This window comes from Chionomys nivalis, chromosome 4 (assembly GCF_950005125.1).
Source record: "Chionomys nivalis chromosome 4, mChiNiv1.1, whole genome shotgun sequence".
Lineage (NCBI taxonomy): Eukaryota > Metazoa > Chordata > Mammalia > Rodentia > Cricetidae > Chionomys > Chionomys nivalis.
The window spans coordinates 85,357,442-85,378,942 of record NC_080089.1 but is presented as its reverse complement, the minus strand read 5'-3'; the positions used below and the strand labels follow the sequence as shown (position 1 = coordinate 85,378,942).

General features: G+C 39.6%; 1 protein-coding gene across 3 annotated transcripts in view; it reads left to right on the top strand.

The window, feature by feature from the left end:
- The window catches only part of Cep162 (centrosomal protein 162), a 78,645-nt gene that overhangs the window by 8,254 nt on the left and 48,890 nt on the right, over positions 1 to 21,501 (top strand). For 2 of the 3 annotated variants that reach the window (XM_057768548.1, XM_057768550.1), the window contains 8 exons: positions 301 to 447; positions 719 to 902; positions 2,237 to 2,304; positions 11,206 to 11,315; positions 12,752 to 12,782; positions 13,200 to 13,316; positions 17,165 to 17,362; positions 18,224 to 18,299. In XM_057768548.1, the coding sequence (XP_057624531.1) occupies positions 301 to 447; positions 719 to 902; positions 2,237 to 2,304; positions 11,206 to 11,315; positions 12,752 to 12,782; positions 13,200 to 13,316; positions 17,165 to 17,362; positions 18,224 to 18,299 (931 nt within the window). The remainder of the gene's footprint in view (positions 1 to 300; positions 448 to 718; positions 903 to 2,236; positions 2,305 to 11,205; positions 11,316 to 12,751; positions 12,783 to 13,199; positions 13,317 to 17,164; positions 17,363 to 18,223; positions 18,300 to 21,501) is intronic. The other variant, XM_057768549.1, reaches the window with a different exon arrangement.

Below are 21,501 nucleotides of genomic sequence, written 5' to 3'. Positions count from 1 at the left end.
GTTGGTTCATATTTTTCATAGTCGGTGTCAAGCAGCAAAACTGGGTAAGGAATCTTATGCAAACCTTTAAAATGTTCTTTTTAAAGCAAAGATTACTATAATCAAGCAGAATTACAGTTTTTCTTTTGTAAATTCTAGTTCTAGTTATTTTATTTTTATTTAATATGACAGATTTGTAGCCATTATGCACAAAATCATTTAAGACAGTTTTCTTGCATTGGCATAATGATCATTACAGTTCTCTAAACAGAACTACCTGAATATAAATATGAATACCAACTTATAAAGTCTTGTTCCTAGGAGTGCCTGGGACAAATGTGAGCTATTTGAAGACAAAGAAGGCTTCCCAACCTATTATGGACACAGAAGAGGAGTCTGCTGATAAAGCTCAATTTCTTAAGAGCAGTGGAACCTCCATCTTAAGTGTTGACAGCTTAGAAGCAAATGGTGAGAAGGGAGATGTGAATCGGGAAGTCACTGCTACTGTACTTCAGACTTTCATAGCAGTGGGCTCAACTGTCCCCCAGCTTCTATCACATATCGTATGATCTCCCCAGAGAATCAGGGTCATAACTTAGACACAAAGTCTACATTACAGCCTTTCGTTGATGTGCTTGATGGGTGGAGGGTTTCCTCTATAACATCAGCAAAAGGATTGTTTAATTTTATCAAAGTTGTACATGTTAACAAAATATGTTTATCATTCATTTCTGTGTAGAATTAGTCATTTCTGAGCTCCATCATAGTACCCTGGGGTTGGGGTTGGACACATTAGAAGAACAAGAAGAGAAAGAGCAGTTCTTTGCCAGACTTGAAAAAGGCTTGACGTCTTCTATTGATTATTCCAAATTAAATCAAGAACTAGATTCTGATGACTCCGCACAATTCAGAGCTTTACAGAGGTAAATATAATAAAAACATTAACTGATTTTTGTGCTTTTCTATATTTCTATATGTGCATGAATTCTAATAGGTAAACATATAACAGACAAATCCCATTCTTTGTGTGTGTGTGTGTGTGTGTGTGTGTGTGTGTGTGTGTGTGTGTGTGTGTGTGAAGGCCAGGGTTTGGTGCCAAACATCTTACTTAATTAACTGTGTGGCTGTTTTTCTTCTCATAAATGAAAATTGGGTTATGGTTTTATCTAGGATCTTAAGAACACAAAAGTGAAATTGAAAGAGTTGGGAGAATCATGGCATGTGCCTCATTAGAACTGAGTCTCACAGATGAAGTATACTGGCATGGGCTGTGGGGTGTGAGATGGCAGCACACTTAACCAGCTGCATTCAGCATTGTAGAGGTGACAGTTAACAAGAGTCTTCAGTCAGAAGCAGTGGACTCTATTCCTCACAACCGTACCAGGTACTGGTTTTAAGGCCCTGTCCTAGTTACTTTTCTATTGCTATGGTGAAACACAGAGACTGAGGCCACTTATAGAAGGAAAAGTTTATGTGCTTAGTATTTCAGAGGCTAGAGTTCATGATGGTGGAGCAAAGGCATGGCAACCTGCAGCAGGAACACCTAAAGCTCCCTTCTAGATCCACAAGCCCCAGACAGGGAGAGATGTTGGAAGGCATTGCTGGCTGATCAGAGGTTGCAGTCTACCATAGCCTGGCAGCTTTCTCTAAGCGCGGCAACTGGAAGACTCCCTCTCCCCAGCAAAGCTCCTTGCAGTCTACCTAACCTTATCTGGAGAATGTCTCTGGTCCTGGAGGACTGACCTTATCTCAAAGGTGACCCTTGACACAGTTCCCTACAAACACTCTTCCCTTGATGACCCACAGGGCAGGTAGGCAAGTGCTCCAGCCATTTTGATAGGACCCTACTGCCACATACTAAGCCTTGTGATAGGAGTATGCCACTTAAGGAAAATTATGATCCTTCTATTCTAGAATAAAGTTGAACTGACTACAGAAGTCTGTCTTCCAGAGGGCTATCTCCGTTCATGCTCTTGGGCCATGTACAAAGCTTTCTGTCCCTTTGCCCTCTTGTGTGTACTTGTATCTAAAAAAAATGACATTTTCTATTGATTATTTGCAGTTCAAATTAGTTTTAGGCTTTAAGAATCTTGTTTTCAAAACATTTCCTTCTGTCACCCTAATTTTTAGCTTTGGTAAAAATTAGAACAATGGTACTTGAGAAGACATAACTTTAGAAAATTTGAAACAAATAATGCAACATGCATTGTATGGATACATATTAACCTGTGATATTGCATGTTAAATGTTTTTCCAGTTATCAAGCTAGTGTGGACCCAGCTGAAGATGGGCATAAGAATGAATCAGAGCATGAGGGACTGCCAGGTAACTTCACTGGAAAGATAATACAACATATAGTACACACACTGATAAGAACAGTATCGAAAAGGTAAACCACATTGTCTTAGAGAGTGCTGAGAGCAGCAGTGTACAGTGCCTGTGTTATTATCTCAATAACTAAGAAATTATTAAGAGGAAACCACTGCCTCATATGGTGAAGATAGTGGGGATCCAAAGCCAAGAAAGACCTCTACTGTGTGGTGCCAGGAAGTGGTCCTTTTCTCCTTCTTTACCCCCCCCCCCTTTCTTTAAAGATAAAGTCTTGCTTTACTTTGTTGGGTGACCTTGACGTTACTCTGTAAAGCAGGCTAGCCTTAAAAATCACTATGTAAAGCAGGCTGTCCTTGATCTCAGAGATCCTTCTGTCTTTGCCTCCCAAGTGCTTGTATTAACAAAGTGTGTATGTCTGTTTTTACATTTAAAATGGTTTTTCTGAATAACATGGCCACCTCTGGTGTGTAATTGATAAGTATCTAGCATGGATTCTAATTGTTCTTAATAAAAACCCAGAGTCAGATATTAGGTGTGAAAGCGGAAGGATCAGAGAAGCAGAGCGGCCACTAGAGAGACCTTTTACCTCCACCAGTGCTCAGACAGAAGGGGCAATCCTACCCTCAGACTGCCTCCTCAGACCACGTGCTCAGACAGAAGGGGCTATCCTACCCTCAGACTGCCTCCTCAGACCACGCGCTTTGGCTGCTGGCTCAGACTGCACTGAGCTCCTGTCTCCTCCCACCTTATATGTCTTCTCTGCCCAGCCATATCACTCCTACCTCCACCTCCATAGTGCTGGGATTAAAGTGAACCCAAGTACTGTGACCATCTTTATGTGAGCTCTGTTTCTCTTTTAGACAGATTTAATCCCAGGGTGGCCTTGAACTAACAGAGATCCCTGGCCTCCCTCTCCCCAGTCCTGGGATTAAAGGTGTGTGCCACCACTCCCTGGCCTCTAGTGTCTTACTTAGTCTGCACTCTGATATTCAGGCAAGCTTTATTCCTTAAAACACAAACAAAGCCGGGCGATGGTGGCGCACACCTTTAATCCCAGCACTCGGGAGGCAGAGGCAGGCGGATCTCTGTGAGTTCGAGACCAGCCTGGTCTACAGAGTAGTTCCAGGACGGGCTCCAAAGCCACAGAGAAACCCTGTCTCGAAAAACCAAAAAAAAAAAAAAAAAAAAAAAAACACAAAGTATCACCACACGTCTAGCCTTTACAAATGGTGTTTAGTGATATGATTGTGAACTGTTTTCATTTTTAGTTATTTGAAATAATAATATTGCCGTATAACTCAAACTTGCCATGAACGCACACAATTCCTTCTGCCTCAGCTTCTTAAGTCCTAGGATTATACATCTAGCTTGTTTTCTGTCTCTTTTATTGTTTTTGCTCCACATTCTCCTGGTTTACTTATAAAACTCGATTCTATTCCCTCTTTTGGCTTTTTAGTTAAACCTTTTTGTTGTATTTTTGTCTGAATTGATACAAATCATACATTTTTTTACCTTATTAAAGGGTATTCAAGTGACATTCTACTTTATATGAATTGTTATTCATATACATATTATATGAATATGTGAGCATCAGAACTCGACCTCTCAGTGTCTGTTTTTAGGTATTTTTTTGTTCTACTTGTCTTAAAATACCAGAATATGTTCTACTATTGATGAAAATCTTTTAAGGAATGTGAAGTGTATCCTTATAAAGATTTATGTTGTTCCACTGCTTACTGTCAGGTCTGTATTCTGCTCCTGTGTATGGATTTCACTTTCTGCACATACTCTTTTCTTCAGCATGAAGAACCCTGTTTAAACCATCAAGTTTAATGTTGTTAAGAACAGAGTCTCCTAGCTTTCCTTGTTTGAATATGATTTATCTTCATTATTAAAGAATATTTTATACTAGGTATGGTGGCTGACATCAAGGCTTGGGAACCTAAGTCAGGAGGATTGAGAATTTTTTTTATTGATTTTTATTGAACTCTACATTTTTCTCTGCTCCCCTCCCTGCATCTCCCCACCCCCTTTCACCCTTCCCCAAGGTCTCCATGCTCCCAATTTACTCAGGAGATCTTGTCTTTTTCTACTTCCCATGTAGATTAGATCTATGTAAGTCTCTCTTAGAGTCCTCATTGTTGTCAGAGTTCTCAGGGATCGTGGTTTGTAGGCTTTTTTTTTTTTTTTTTTTTTTTTGCTTTATGTTTAAAAACCACCTATCAGTGAGGACATGTGATAATTGTCTTTCTGTGTCTGGGTTACCTCACTCAAAAAAATGTTTTCTAGCTCCATCCATTTTCCTGCAAAATTCAAGATGCTGTTATTTTTTTCTCCTGTGTAGTACTCCATTGTGTAAATGTACCACATTTTTCTTATCCATTCTTCGATCAAGGGGCATTTAGGTTGTTTCCAGTTTCTGCCTATGACAAACAGTGCTGCTGTGAACATAGTTGAGCACATGTCCTTGTGGCACAATTGAGCATCCTTTGGGTATATACCCAAAAGTGGTATTACTAGGTCTTGAGGAAGGTTGTTTCCTAATTTTCTGACAAATCACCACACTGACATCCAAAGGGGTTGTACCAGCTTGCACTCCCACCAGCAATGCAGAAGTGTTCTCTTTTCCCCACAACCTCTCCAGCATAAGTTGTCATCAGTGTTTTTGATCTTGGCCATTCTTACAGGTGTAAGATGGAATCTCAGAGTTGTTTTGATTTGCATTTCTCTGATGACTAAGGATGTTGAGCATTTCCTTGAGTGTCTTTCAGCCATTTTAGATTCCTATGTTGAAAGTTCTCTGTTTAGGTCTATACTCCATTTTTTTTTTATTGGATTGTGTATTCTTTTGTTGACCAGTTTCTTGAGTTCTTTGTATATTTTGGAGATCAGACCTCTGTCTGATGTGGGGTTAGTGAAGATCTTTGCCCATTCATAGGCTGTTGTTTTGTCTTGTTGACCATGTCCTTTGCTTTACAGAAGTTTTTCAGTTTCAGGAGAAGTCCAAATAGATCAAAGACCTCAACCTAAAGCCAGCCACACTGAACCTTATAGAAGAAAAAGTGAGAAGTACACTTGAACGCATTGGCACAGGAGACCACTTCCTAAATATAACCCCATCAGCACAGACACTGAAAGAAACAATAAATAATGAGGATTGAGAATTTAAGAACAGTAAACTCTGTAGTAAGACCCTGATAAGATACAGAAATAACAGGGATACCCACTACTTTTGTAATATAGGGTTTCTTTCTTTCATTTTTTCTTTCTTTTTTAATAGAGTTGCATTTTTTCCATTTTTTTCTTCTGACCACATTTCTCATAAGGTCACTCATAATTTCTTATAGTTTCTTTGCCTGTGTATCCACTCCCATGTATCTGGAGCTTTAGTCTCATGCAAGTACTAGATGCTCAGGTCTTATTACAATTGCCTAGTGTTTACATATGACCCATGCATGTGTCTATATGCTTTGTCATTTCTGGTTTACTTACTTTACACCTGTACATGCAGGCTAAGTACGTGTCACTCTGCATTGTTTACAGAACGATGGCAGGGGACAAGGTACGTGTCTAGTGCAGACACGGTTTGTTTCCAGATTTCTTTCCTTATGAATGCATGGTCTTTTTTTATTATTTTTAATTAAGCTATATATTTTTCTCTGCTCCCCTCCCTCTCTCTCCCCTCCCCTTCTACCCTCTCCCAAGGTCCCCATGCTCCTAATTTACTCAGGAGATCTTGTCTTTTTCTACTTACCCATGTATGTCTCTCTTAGGGTCCTCATTGTTGCCTAGGTTCTCTGGGATTGTGAATTGTAGGCTGATTTTTCTTTGCTTCATGTTTAAAAGTTACTTGTGAGTGAGTACATATGATATTTTTCTTTCTGGATCTAGGTTACCTCACTCAATATGATGTTTTCTAGATTCATCCATTTTCCCGCAAATTTCAAGATGTCATCATTTTTTTCTGCTATGTAAATGTACCACAATTTCCTCATCCATTCTTCAGTTGAGGGGCATTTAGGTTGTTTCTAGGTTCTGGCTATGACAAACAATGCTGCTGTGAGCATAGTTGAGCACATGTCCTTGTGGTATGATTAAGCATCCTTTGGGTATAAACCCAAAAGTGGTATTGCTGGGTCTTGAGGAAGGTTGTTTCCCAATTTTCTGACAAATCACCATACTGAATCCAAAGGAGCTGTCCCAGTTTGCTCTGCCACCAAATGCAGGAGTGTTCCCTTTACCCTGCATCCTCTCCAGCATAAGTTGTCATCAGTGTTTTTGATCTTGGCCATTCTTATAGGTGTAAGATGGAATCTCAGAGTTGTTTTGATTTGCATTTCTCTGATGACTAAGGATGTTGAGCATTTCCTTAAGTGTCTTTCAGCCATTTTAGATTCCTGTTGAGCGTTCTCTGTTTAGGTTTGTGCCCCATTTTTTAATTGGGTTATTTGTTTTTTCATGACCAGTTTATTTAGTTCTTTGTATATTTTGGAGATCAGCTCTCTGTCTGATGTGGGGCTAGTGAAGACCTTTTCATATTCTATAGGCTGTCGTCTTGTCTTGTTGGCCATGTCCTTTGCTTTACAAAAGCTTCTCAGTTTCAGGAGGTCCCATTTATTAATTGTTTCTCTCAGTGTCTGTGCTACTGGGGTTATATTTGGGAAGTGATCTCCTGTGCCAATGCATTCAAGTATACTTCCCATTTTCTCTTCTATATGGTTCAGTGTTGGCTTTGATCCATTTGGACTTGAGTTTTGTGCATGGTGATAGATATGGTCTGTTTTCATTCTTCTACGTGTTATATCCAGTTATGCCAGCACCATTTGTTGAATATGCTTGCTTTTTTTCCATTTACTATTCTTTGCTTTCTTTTGTTGGATGTTGTAGATTTTATGATATCTGGATTTCGTTTTCTTCTTTAAAAAGGTGTTCAGCGTGTTCTGGTAGACAGTCTTGCAACTTGGTCCATTTAGGCACCCTTGTCTCACTTAGTGGTGTCTAGAACAGCCACTCTGGACATCATTTGTCTGCTGACCTATGGCATTTCTTCTTGACGGTTCTTCTAATCATCCCCAGTACTCAGTGAGGGCCTGCTGCTCATAGGTTGGGGCTGGAAAGTGCCCCTGCCGTGTGTCTCCTGAAGGAACTGTCAAAGCTATAGTTTCCCAGTTCCTGGCACAGCCTTTATATTAAGGGTTTAGTATTTTGTGACAACTCAGAAGGACCCTCATCCTCAGGGACCCATGCAGATTTCCCCTGGAACTTCTGCTGAATGTGCCCACCGCATTACTGCCCCACAGCTGCTGCGTGGCTTAGCCTCTCAGAACTCTTCATTTTCTCAGTTCATTTAAATTACCCCACCTTCCCTTATACTCCAAAAGTGTATTCACCTTCAGTGATTGTGGAGCTCATGTCTCATTTGTTTATATTTCTTTGGAATTATATTTTTCCCTGCCAATTATCTGAACTAAAAACAATTACTTCTTATATTTTGTACCAGAGTCCAGCTCCAGCAGGTCAGAGAAACTGGAGAGGAGATGTGGGGTCAGCAGCTATTACAAACACACAGGAGACTTATCCGAGGAGGCAAAACTTAATTCTTTTCTCATTTATTTTTCTCTTAATCCTTTTATACTATCTCAGACAAAAATCTCTATGCAAGAAGGAAATCACCTCACAAACACATGTTACATATTTTCCAAAAACAAAATTTACATAGGAAGAAATCATATTATGCTCACAAGTTACATGTTTTTTTCTTAGAAGCTCATGTAATTAAACATTTTTCTTTGTATTAGTTTCTCCACTATAACAGCTTCACTCCAAAACAATGATTTTTTTTATTATTGTTGATTAACAAAACTTTATTCAAGCCAAGTGTATTTCAGCCAGTTCTTTCCTACCTTTGTTTGCAGTTTCAGGGTAGCAGATTCCTGTCCTAGTTCTCCTCTCTAAAACCTTAATCCAGTAAGTAGATGGTCTAGCTAACCATCTACTTTTCTTTACAAACAATAGGGTCATTTAATTTCTTTTCACAACTTTGGTTTTACAAGGTACACACTGAAACCCGTGAATAATTCTGTAAGCTACATGACCAAAGAACTCAGACCTAGCCTTGGGTGCAGGGACATAATTGCCTTTTTTTGGTCTCACCCTGTTTTTTTCCACAGGCAGAATTCACAGGTCTGTAATGCATGGAACTTGTTGTTATTTTCCATCCTTAGCAAATCTCACATCTCTAAGTGCTGTTGCTCTATAAAAATCATCTTCATTATGATTTGCATGTAAATTGCCCAGTGAAGAGTGGGAATTTTCCCATAAAACAATCACACTGTACTAGATACAGTGGGATTCTTTCACATAATAGTCCCACCATGCCAAATGCAGTAAGAATGCGGTAGCAGCAAGCGGAAGACGGCACAGCAGAAGCCAGGGACATTCTGGAGACAAACCCCCCGGGCTTTGCCTCTCGGGGGGGGGGGGGGGGGGGGGGGGTGCTCATCGTAGCAGAGTAGCTGTGCTAACCAGTGAGATGTACGCCATAAATTCCATTGCTGCCTGCAGCTCCTCTGACAGCCCACTGCCAGTTTTGTCTAATTGTTCACAGTGCAATTTAAATCCAGTTTCTTCAGTCCTCGCGTGACAGGAGGTTTTTCAGATTGCATTATACTCAGAGCTTACAGGCAAATTTGCCAATAAGGGATGGAAATAGCTCCAAAAAGAAGCATTTAGACTTTAATTGCCTATGGTTTACTTTCTGAATTTTAAGAACATGTTCTTGTCTTGAAAGTCATAATTTTGAAGTTAAGCATAGAGAATATTTTCGATGTGTAATACACTACAGGCAGCACTCTCGGTGTCGCTGTGGCTGGAAGACTGGGCACCAACCCAGGTGGTTCTCAAAATGACCACCTGTTTGGTTTGCTCCCTCATTTTTGTGTCAGCTTAATTCACGTTGATGATTCTGAAAGCTCTGACATGTTTTCCTTCCTTCTACTTTTTCCTTTCATTTCTGTGTCACTTGCTAGTGACTTATTTCCCACCAACCCTGTTCATGACAGATTCCTAGGAAGGAGACTTGCCATTCATATGTTATATGGGAATATTTTCCTATAATTTGTTCAGTTACTAAATGAAGACATTAAAAAATAGTTTGGAATAATGTACATTAGTAATTTTCCCATTTAGAAGGCAGGGCTGACTACTTGCTTGGCATGTCCAAGTTCATTTCCCACTGCAAAGAGAAAAAAGATAAAAAATGATATGTCTTCATTAGCTTTTAATGTAGATTAAGCAAAACTAGCTCTAATACTGCCAATCAGTACTATTACACATCATATTTGTGAATACCCCTTAGATACCGCTTAGCTCTCAGGTCTCAGTGCTCCTTGAGATAGGTGAGAAAAGTAAGGCCAGGGGCTTTGTGATGGTCTGCCGTCCTGAAGCTGGAATAGTGGGGTGAGGAGTTGTCCCGCCTCTGGTTCCCGGCCACGCTCTTAAGCACTACTCTCACATACATCTCCATGCTGTCTCCACACTGTAACTCTGCGTTCTGAAAAAGGGTTCCTTTCCTTTACCCGACCGATCTCAGTCAGCCTTTTGATTTAAAAATAATGAACATTGTCTCAGTGTGTGGGTGCACCCCTCGCGGTCCTGAGTTCGTTCCTCGTGCTCTCTCTCCTTCTGCTCCTGATTTGCACCTTGGGATTTCAGTCCGGTGCTCCAATGTGGGTCTCTGTCTCTGTCTCCTTTCATCGCCTGATGAAGGTTAATATCCAGGAGGATGACTATATGTTTTTCTTTGGGCTCACCTTCTTATTTAGCTTCTCTAGGATCACGAATTATATGCTCAATGTCCTTTATTTATGACTAGAAACCAAATATGAGTGAGTACATGCCATGTTCCTCTTTTTGGGTCTGGCTTACCTCACTCAGGATAGTATTTTCTATTTCTGTCCATTTGCATGCAAAATTCAAGAAGTCATTGTTTTTTACTGCTGAGTAGTACTCTAATATGTATATATTCCACACTTCCTTCATTCATTCTTCCATTGAAGGGCATCTAGGTTGTTTCCAGGTTCTGGCTATTACAAACAATGCTGCTTTGAACATAGTTGAGCATATACTTTTGTTGTATGATAGGGCATCTCCTAAGGAGGTGGGTGGTCCTTGGACTTCCCACAGGGCAGGGAACCCTGACTGCTCTTCGTGCTGACGAGGGAGGGGGACTTGATTGGGGGAGGGGGAAGGAAATGGGAGGCAGGGGCGGGGAGGAGGCAGAAATCTTTAATAAATAAATAAATAGATACATAGATAAATAAATAAAAGCGCAACCTTGACAAGACCAAAAAAATAAAAAAATAAATAAAAATAAAAGTAATAAACAACTTAAAAATTGATGAAAGAGATGTTGGCTGTATAACTCCTGCCCCCACCTGCGCCATGAGTAGACTGATGAGATCAGTTAACTTGGAGATGCCTTATTCTCCCACTGCAAAGGCACTAAGACACAGTCTAAGAGCTTTACACCAAGAATTATTCAGGACTGAAGAACAGCAAAAGCCATATAGTATGTCAAAGTACAGAAAATAAAATAAACCTAAGATTGTGTTCATTTTAGTTTGAAATTATGTGTTAGAAAGAAAAAGGGAGAAAGGAGGGAGAGAGAAAAGGAGAAACAGAGAGGATGGAGGGAGGGAGGAAAGAGAGAGAGAAAGGATGGAGGGAAGGAAGAAAGAAAAAGAAAGAAGGAAGGAAAGGAGGGAGATCGTGGGAGGTACCTTCATGCTATTACCCCAGTGGATTATATTTGGAGATATTTTCTTTGTAAGCCAGTAGTACTTTTTGGAAATTTAACTTTGACAGTATGATCTTTCTAACAATAATCTCCTTCAGAAACATACAGTGATGATTTTGAAGATGCAGAGGATGTTGATGTACCTTTGATTACTAAAGATGAAGAGACCCATCCCAAAGAATCAGGAAAAGCAGATGTTCCCACACAGGTATATATCAGTTGTCTTTTAACAGTTTTGTGACTGCTTTTATCAGCTTGGCAAACTCACCGTGTGAAGACTTGAGGTGCAGAGTTCCTCGTGGCCTCGCTCATTGCTAACTTAAAGTCTCAGGGTATCAATATACATTAAACAATCATAATAGTCGATGCTTTTTTATAGGATGACCTTTGCTGCATACTTGCTTTAAGGTAAGCTTTAGCAATTAAACACAATTAAATATTGATGCTATTTTTCAGTGATCTATGAACTAACATCATTGTAAAACCCAACCTTGTGGAAGCTGTAAATAGCTCTTCTCAGGATTGGTAAGATTGGCAGTGTCAGTATCCTGAGCTCCTGTATTTAAGATAAAAAAATCACACTGCTCTGTTGTTCACATACAGGCTGCTGCTCTAGTACTGTTATTCCCTCAGTTCTTTCCAAGTTGTGTTTAAGACTGCCATTAAATACTACCTATGTGCTATAATTTGTCATTGAAGCTATATAATAGTAGTTAATGGGATCTTTACTATTTATTATTTTGGTCTTCATCTGGGCAGTTTTTTGGGGCACTGTTAGGACAAGATGTTTTAAGCTTATATAAAGTCATAGATTATCTAAATAGAAACACACTGAGGTTATACATAAATGCTCTGGTTTTTTAATTTATACAATACATCTCCTCAAGTGTATATACATATATCAGTTTTCAAGAAGCAAGATGATTTTTAAATTAACAGAAACATTAATGTGACCTCATGACATCTTTAGAAATTCATGGTATTTATGTTTGAAATTTGGCACTCCCAATATTTTATGAAAATTAATAAAGAGCAGGATATTACCATTTATCAAGAAGGTATAATCTGCATAATAATATGGAACCCTCCCAGAGAGCTGAGTAAAAATGAAAATGATAAAAAGCTAAAGTGTTAACTCTAGAAGACCCTTCACTGCCTGCCCAAGAAGGGAATCAAAGGCGATGCTACATGAAAACCTTAGTACTGAAGAACTGTATCTCTCCTGCCATTTGGTAGCATGCCTGTCTGAAGTTATGTCCTTCAGACTGTAGAGGAAATGGGGGATTGGATGTATATTTGATAATTAAGTTTTGAACAATTGATTGATGTTATACTTGTAGGCTCCTGTGTGACATAGCCCTGTTACTTTGATATTTAAAAAAATACATTATTTTTGAGACATTATTTTTGAGCAGGTGACCTCTAGGTACTTTAGGCAAATCTTCTTAAGGCCTAAAACAGGTTTAGCAATTGCCCAGGTTTAGAAGGAGCAGGTAGAAATTCCTGTACAGCTTTGGTTCAGACAAGTGTTGATGAAGACACCTAGAAAATGTTGTTTCTGTTCCTCTCATAGCTCCTGCTTCTCAGACTGTGGTCATTCCATATAATCTTGCTTTCAAAACATGTAATTTTCTTTTAATTTAGGAAGAAGAGAAAACTGGCATGCTGGCTAATGGTAAATATTAATTGACAAGTAAACTGTTCAGAAATCTCATCTAAATAATTTTGAATAAAATGTTTTTATTTTGAATATCTTTCTCAAAGAATTAAAATTCTTAACCTTTCTCAGTCATTTGTCCTTTATTCCTTTCCTAACCCTGTTATGTTTGAAATATTTCCTTTTCTGTTTTTCTCAAGCCTTTCACCTTCCAAATAAATGTCTAGATATATTGAATCACTTATGTTTGTTTTGATGTTAGCCTATTATCTTGTATATACCATTAAAATCACACATGTGGAAACACACGTGATTATACACTAACAACATTTACATGTAAATATTTGTTTTTAAGCATTGCATGTGCCTAATTTTATTGAACCAAGAAACACACAGAGTTGCCTACACTCCTTGTTTGTGTTTATGTTCCTGCAGTCGTGCTGCTTGATTCTTTAGACTCTGTTGACGATGTTGACCTTGCTGATCAAAATAAAGCAACCCCTAAAGCAAAGGCCATCCCAGAAATGACTGATGGTGAACTAGTAGGAACAGGTAATGCATGTGAAAACTTGACTCTCTAACTATAGAATGCTCTGTGAGTAACTGGCTTCTTTTCTAGAAAATTTCATGAAATAACCATATCTGGACATTGAAGACATTCAATCTCATAGATTGACTCTGCTGTCAATTCAAGGAGAAGCTGTAGGTGAGGGTTAAGTAGTTGTACCATCCATGGTTTTCTGTTCAATTCACCATGAGTAGGAGAAATGGACATGGGTCCCGGCTGTGCTTTACATTGTTCCCTCCTTAGGCACAGGCTATGTCACACCCTTAGATTCTGAACTATTTTCCCTAAAGCTCGTAACAGTTTTGTGATATTGCCCTTTCAAACTGTAAAGCAGTAGAACCATCATTGTCGTTTGGATCGTCCATGAAATTAGGATTGTGCCAGGCAGCATATTTTATTTTGCTATAGAATATAATGTATTCTTGATTTCCCACATTAGCAGTTGCAGATGGGAGCTTTTTAACCGTCTTGCTTTGGGGATTCAAAGGACTTATTTATATTAGTCTAGTAAACTGAGACCCTTGGATAAAAAACAGTAGAAATCACAAACCAACTCTAAGTGTCTTGTATGTTACTTATACTAATTATTTTCCTCTTTTGAGACAGGGTTTCTCTGTAGCTTTGGAGCCTGTCCTGGAACTAGCTCATGTAGACCACGGTGGCCTCAAACTCACTGAGATCTGCCTGCCTCTGCCTCCCGAGTGCTGGGACTAAAGGCAAGCGCCACCACAGCCTGCCTTACTATTTATTTTCTTGTTACAGAAAAGCTCATGTGTCTTGGTATATAGTGCACTTTTATCTATTTGTTTATTTATATTGTGTGCATGTGTGTATAGTGTGTATCTCTGGGGGCTTGAATGACTTGGTACACATGTTGTCATAGTTCAACTTTCAGGAGTCAGATCTCTTCTGCCATCGTTTCTGAGGGTCAAACTCATATATTAAGGATTGTGTAGCATCGCCTTCACCTGCTGAGCCATCTCATTGGTGCCTGGCTTGATGAATTTTTAAACACTGAATGCTCCCATGTACCAGCATCTAGATCAAAAATGAAGAAGACTCAAACTACATTATCCTGTCATAACTCTTATTTTTGGCCAACATCTTCCAAGGGTCATTACTTCCAAGGGTCTAAATTTGTTTCATATAGTTTTCCTCTTCAAATAGAAAATAAAAAATTTCTGGGTGTGGTGGTACATGCTTGTAATCCCAGCATTCCGTAAGCTGAAACAGAAGGCTGGCAAATTTAAGATCAACCTGCGCTATATAATAAGATCCAGTCTTGTAGCTGGCAAGGTGGTTCAGCCAGTTAAAGGTATTGCTGCCAAACCTGACTACCTGAGTTCAGTCCTCAGAACCCGCATGATATAAAGAGGGGAAGAGAATGACCCCAGCAGGTTGTCCTCTGACCTCACGTGCACCATGGCAAGTACACACAAATAAGAAAGGAAGCAAGGAAGGGAAGGAAAGAAGGAAGGTAATTTTTTAATTTGAAAAAGACCAAGTCTCAAACAAACTGAAAAAAAAAAAAAACCCTTAAAAGACAGACATTTCATCAAGACATAGTTTTGATACCCAAACCGGGTAACTACCATGATGACATGTTTGCAGAGCATGTCTATGATCTGCTATTGCCTGTGCAACCTTTGCACCTCCATGCTAGCCCAGTCTGTCTCCTCGCAGTGTTTGGTAAGCAGTAATGAGCTCTTTAAAGGTGAGGTAGAACTGCAGCTTTTCTGGTCTGGGTATACTCTCGGTTTGTGGGGGGAATGATCAGAGTAGTATTGAAATGTGCATGTTACAAAGAAGGCAAGAGTTAGTACATTATTTCTACAGAGTACTACAGAATTATGGAAGATACACACTAGATTGTGCAAATTGGCTTTTATTGTCTCCATGACACTCATCTCTGGCTACACTTTTAAATGTTTATATAATTATTCTCTTATCAATAAAACCTCAGGAGTCAAGTATCAGGGTAAAAACGTGATTGATCAGAGAAACTGTGGAGAAGCAACCAGTGCTCTCTCTCTCCTTCCTCAATCCAATAGCCAGAGAGTCTTTATAAACACCTCCCTACTACTTCCTGTGTCTCTCTATAAGTCCTGGGTCCTCCAAACCCTCTATGGCTAATTTTGGTCAGCTAGGAACTAGCTCCACCCTTTGGTTCAAGGTAATCTTTATTGGCAGTGTCAGGAATGTCAGAATGCAACTAAAATATCCCACAACAACATTTAGTATGGGGGAAAAAATCCCTTACAGGCTGTGTTCTGTACATTTTCTGTTGTGTGTAGAACATAAGGTTATATGTATTATTTTATTTTAAAACATTAATCATAGATATCAAAAGAGGAGACTGTTCACCCTATTTATATTTTCCCATTCTATGACTTATTCTTTAATTTTGAAAGATTCATTGTTAAAATTATAAAATATTAAGAAAATATTCATAAAAGTATTAGGTCATTATTCTCATTAGTTTTTTCCCCAAATTTGTCAGCTGTTGAGAAGAAGGGACTAGGACAGGAAGAGTAAGAGGTGACATCAAGTTTTCTGTTTTGTGTACATAATGGTACCATTATGGTAAGTTTTGGTGAGGACTATAACAAACTTAGTTGGAAGAGTGTTGTCTGATTGACTTTACAAAACAATGCAATGTCTTTTAGAGAGTTTGGTTTTCAAAAAGGTCATGACAGAAATAGAGACTTGGGAATAATGAAGCAGGCATATAGATAAGGGGCTAGATGAAATTATCCGGGGGCTACAAATTAGCTTCATTTGTTAGAATGCTTGCTTGGGATTTACAAGGCTCTGAGTTCAGTCTCCATTGCTTTGTAAGATGGTGTATGCCTTTAATTCCAATACTTGATCAGAAGTTCAAAGTCATCTTCAGCTGTATAGTAAGCTTGAGGCCAGCCTGGGCTACATGAGATCCTTTCTCCAAAAACAAAGGGAAGAGTCCAGAGAGATTGCTCAGTGGGTAAAGGTACTTGCCATGCTAGTCTGGTGACCCAATCTCTAGAACCAACATAAGTAAACAGAGAGAACCACTGCAGTGTTGTCCTTTAAGCTCCACCGTGTAGTTTGTATTTATATATGCACACTATATACACATAAATAATAATAATTTTAAAACAAAGGAATGATGGAGAGGAGGAGAAAGGGAAGAATTAATTGGATTTTTCAAAAGTATACAGAGGATTTTAAAAGTACTAGAGATAAACCACTTGATGGGCCATTGATAATAAAAAAAAATGGAAAAGCACTGACTGGAGTGGTAGGTATTACAAGTAGAAGAAAAGGTGTAAAAGAAACTGTGACCAGGTAGAGGATGGTGTCAGATGTCTCACAGCTCAGAAAGGACACGGGACTGGGCATTGCCATCAGGAAAGGGCTTTGAGTCATAGCAACTTCAACCAAATGACAGAGCCATCAGTAGTTTATAGGGTTTGAGGAGCATGCTTGTAGTAGGAACAATTGCAGACTGAGATTACCACACAGTGGGGTGAGAATCACCCTACAAGGGCAGGATCCTTCAGAGGAATGTGTTTATCTAGGAGGTATGGGAACAGTTTTACCTGGCACAGAGAGGCTGGTTCAGGACAGTGAAACAGCAGGGACTGGTGACGTCAGAGTTGACAATTGCCACATCAAGATTGTCTTTACTTGCTATGAGTTCATACTCATAGCCTACCCAGGTTTCTGCTCGACTCTGCTTTTCTTATATTGCCGTTGACCTGCAGCCTTGTTCACCATTCCTAAGAGACTAAAGAATGACTTCAGTGTTTCATCTGTCTCCTGTGATGCCTGCGAATTGCATTTATTTCAACAGGTGTGTCTTATGGACAGAGCAGTGGTGACACTGAAGCCCTACATCAGGCTTATTGTCATATAGCTCATTCTCTGGGAGACACAGGAGAACCAAGAATCGAGGCTAGCACTGTGGAAAATGTCAAGAGCTCAGTAAAAGATTATCTTCAAGAAAATGAAGAGTCTTCAAAGAATATCTCTACCACAGAATCTGGTAAAGGTGACAGCTTTGGTAGAAAGATGGATGGATGGATGGATGGATGGATGGATGGATGGATGGATGGATGGATGGATGGACAAATTGTCTCTACTATTTACCCTCTTTAGACAGTGTCCTTTGGAGTATATTCTACATACAATTTGCTGTGATGATGACTTCTTAGTGTTTGAATGTAAAGGGTGTTATGGTAAGACGCCTTAGGTCCCTGAATGGCGGCAGAGGTCCCAGGCAGGGAGCTGTGCAGCGGGTGAGAAGTGCGCCATGCAGAGAAAGTGGGCATTTATTTAGTGGGTTATGGAGGGGAAAGGGAAGAAGGGAAGAAGTGGAGAGAAGGGAAAGATGCAGAAGCTGCCTCTTTGGGAGAGAGACAGAAAAGAAGGAACTCAACTCAGGCTGGAAGCTGAAGGAAGATCTGTTTGCCTCAGTAGACTGGAGAGGGCATGGGCAGGGCCTGTCTCTTGAAGGGACAGGACAGACCATTACAAAGGGCATGATCAAAGGAAACCCCACCTGGATTAACTCCAAAGTTAGAGCTAAACACAGAATACAATTCACCTTCCAATGAGCCTTAGCCAAATTAAGCAACAAGCTTGGCATATATATGTATTGCATTAATGCCTTTTAATAGAAATAGTATTTTAAGATTAAAAAAAATTACATAGCAAGTGTGTATATGAGATCTAGGTGTAGATAATGGAGATTTTATAAGGTCCAAGAGAGGGATCCTGGTGCAATTTTGTGATAAATTTCATTTATTGCACATGCCATTTTGTTAACTATATGAAATAGAGAAAAATTATTTTTATGTGACTTAGTATATAATTTAAGCAATTTATGCAATTTAACTTTTCTCCTTTTTAGATCTGCCCACTGTAGAGGAGCTGTTGAGACCCATCAGGATAGACTCCTTTGGGGTCAGTGGCTTTGACTTGCTCAGGTATGAGGTTTCAGCAATGTCCTGTGCAGGACCGTTGCTTAGCTGAGTGGTGTTTACTGTTGTCGCTTCTTGTTTTGTCACAGGGAACTTACAACCATCTGTTCTGTGGAACCATTCCTCGTAAATGATTAATCAAAATGCAGGCTTGTTTGTGTCTACCTGTGAGCCCCTGATCTCTTTTTGTATTTATCCTCCATCCATCAAAATTTTCCCAGTACTAAAAGAAAAAGAAAGTTGGTGCCATTAACTAGTCCTAATGTTTTCACTGAAAATGTGATTCCTCCTCTTTCAGTGGCACACGGGCCACCAATTCACCACCAGGGGAAAAGTTATTCTATTTTTACGTGAACCATAGGTTCTGACTTAGTCAGCAGCTGACGATCGTCTCACGGTTAGGTGGAGAGTATGGTCTTTGATGCTTGTAGAATTTCAACTTCACAAAATCAAAGGAATATAGGGATAAATTTGGTAAAATTTGTCAAATATATGAATAGATTTTGCCTCTGAAATGTACACTTAAATTGGTTAAAATGATAAATTTTATGTCAAATATACATACCACAAGAAAAAATAAACACAGCAAAAAAACCTAAAGACTTATATGACCCAAGGAACAGTAATTTCAGAAATGTCAATAATGCCACCATTACCTCTTTTAAAAGCTCCAGTGAAGTGTAAGGTAAGTAACTTAACTGCCGTAACACATAGTTCTTGGTGTCCTAGTAGTAGACCATCACACAGTTATTTCTCTCACATGCGGGGGCAGTGAGACTGGTTGGGCTCTGCTCCATGTGGGCATTCAGTGCCCAGTGCTTCAGTCCCCAGCTGTAGCTTTGACTGTAGTGTTATCCTGTCGTGTCACATTAGCTTGCTTCTGTCTGTCAGAACCAAAACTTTGAGGAAACCAATTGGAGGAAGGTAGGAAATATGATTTGCTTGTGCACCTAGAAAGAAAAATGTTCTAGCTTGGTAGTATCTAGTTAGTACCCGCATGATACCCAGATGGCCAGTGGCCGTCATTTTTCTTTACAGAGTCCTACTCAGAGCTCTTACCATCGGGGAGGCCCTGATATCCAAGTGAAGCACAGCCCTCTCCAGTTTGTGTGTGATTCTTTACCAGTAAATGAATTAAAAGACAGGCAATGTGTTTCCTTACCCCCAGCCGGCTCCATTCAGAAATGGAAAGTCTGTGGGAAATAGAGCAGTCAGAGTTGCCACTTCGAAAAGACTGGAAGGACCTTGTAAAAACCTCAAATAACGGGATTGCCCGGATTAGGCCATTCCACTTTTCCAGAACCACATATGAATATTTCTCTGGATAGCCGCTGTTCCTGTTCCTTGGACGATTTATCTCAGTCTATTGACATTGGCCAAGCTACAGTAGGTTTTGGGAGAAGGACATGCCATGCTGGGTTACACGCTTTTTCTACTACCTACAGGTAGTTCTCAGACTCCCATTTTCTGGCTCAGGGGAGTGGTTCTGCTTTGCTTTCCTTTGCTTTTGAACTTGATTGTTAGCCTTCAGTGGCCTTCTGGTTTGTTTGGCTCCAGTCAGTTCCATGTGCCAGAAACTAGATTCAAAATTCTTTGCTAGGTTAAATTTTAAGTCTACTTGAGATGCTTAGTTCTTGACCATCTAGGAACGAACATTAAACCCTATGTGAAGAACACACAGGATCTATGGCCCTTGTGAGAAAAATTCAGCATTCTTTCAGTTGAGAAATCTAATGAAATTCTCTTTCTCATACCATCTTTCCAGAGTGAATCCTATTGCTGATGTCTATATGCAGAGAGTAAACCCAATAAGTCTTAAGTTTCTAAGTATTCCTTGTCAGTTCTCTAGAAGAGCCATTCTGTCCTGAGTTCATCCGGTTTCTTATAATACCTTGCTGAAATCAGCTAGTAATAGCCAGCACTTAGTGTCATTGTGTCCTCTCCCTCTACTTTTTAATCTTACTGCTCCAGGTCTGCCTCAGATGAAGTTGGAAGTGGCAGATTAGCAAATGTTGTCACTAAAATTCCCCTCTCTAGCCTCTGCCATCAGTTTCCTGGCTGGAGCCCTCCACGCTAGTGCTCACATTCTAATGGCAGGAACTAGTAAATGTCAGAGAAATGCAGCCGAGTTGGTACTCAGCAAGAACAGGAAACAGTCTGGATTAGCACCTAGATAGTAAGGAGCTGGTGCATTCCCTGCTGGCTCCAAGTACTTGAGAAGTTTCCAGCATTTACTGAGTAGCTTGTCTACATAGTATAAAAATGGTAGCCTCTTAAACTGTTCCTCAATCACAAATCATAAGATTGTCATATTTTAGAGCCCTTGTGGTTTACTGGTGTTTAACCAAATATAAGACATTCCTTGGAAATATAGTTCCCAAAATGTAAAAATAAATAAATAAATGATGTAGCCAGGCATGGTGGCATATGCTTTTAATCCCCAGCACTAGGGAGTTAGAGACAAGCAGATCTCTGTGAGTTCAATGCCAACCTGTTCTAAAAAGTGAGTTCCAGGATAGCCAGGACTGTTACACAGAGAAACTCTGTCTCAAAAAAACAACAAAAAGATGTGTATCAATGTTCTCCTGCATATATTTCAGTGCACCATGTGCTCCCTGATACCCATGAAAAGCCAGAAGAGGGCACTGACTTCCGTGGAACTGGAGCCACAGGCAGCTGTGAGTCACTCTGGGTGCTGGGAATTGAACCCAGGTCCTCTCTGAGAACAGCAGTGTTCTTAACCACTGAGCCATCCCTCCAACCTGTTTCTGACATTTTTAATACTTGTCTAATTTGTTTTAGTTCATTAAATGGTAAATGGTTTAATTTTAAAATCCTAGTGATTTTTATAATTTTATTTTGAAATTTCCCTATGCTGTGGTTATTTCTATGCTTTTGGTATTTATACTCCTTGATTCCTTGTCATAAATTATAGTCACTTTAGAAATATATAAAAAATAGAAATATATAAAAAATTCCTCTCCTTCGAATACATGTTGATATAGTCCAGGCAGTAGTGGCGCACGCCTTTAATCCCAGCACTAAGGCAGAGGCAGGTATCTCTGTGAGTTCAAGGCCAGCCTGGTCTGCAGAGCGACCAGTATAGCCAGAGCTGTTACACAGAGAAACCCTGTCTTGAAAAACAAAACAAAATACGTGTTGACTTAGTAAGAAATTGTGGGTAAAAATTATTGTGCTGCGTTAAAAT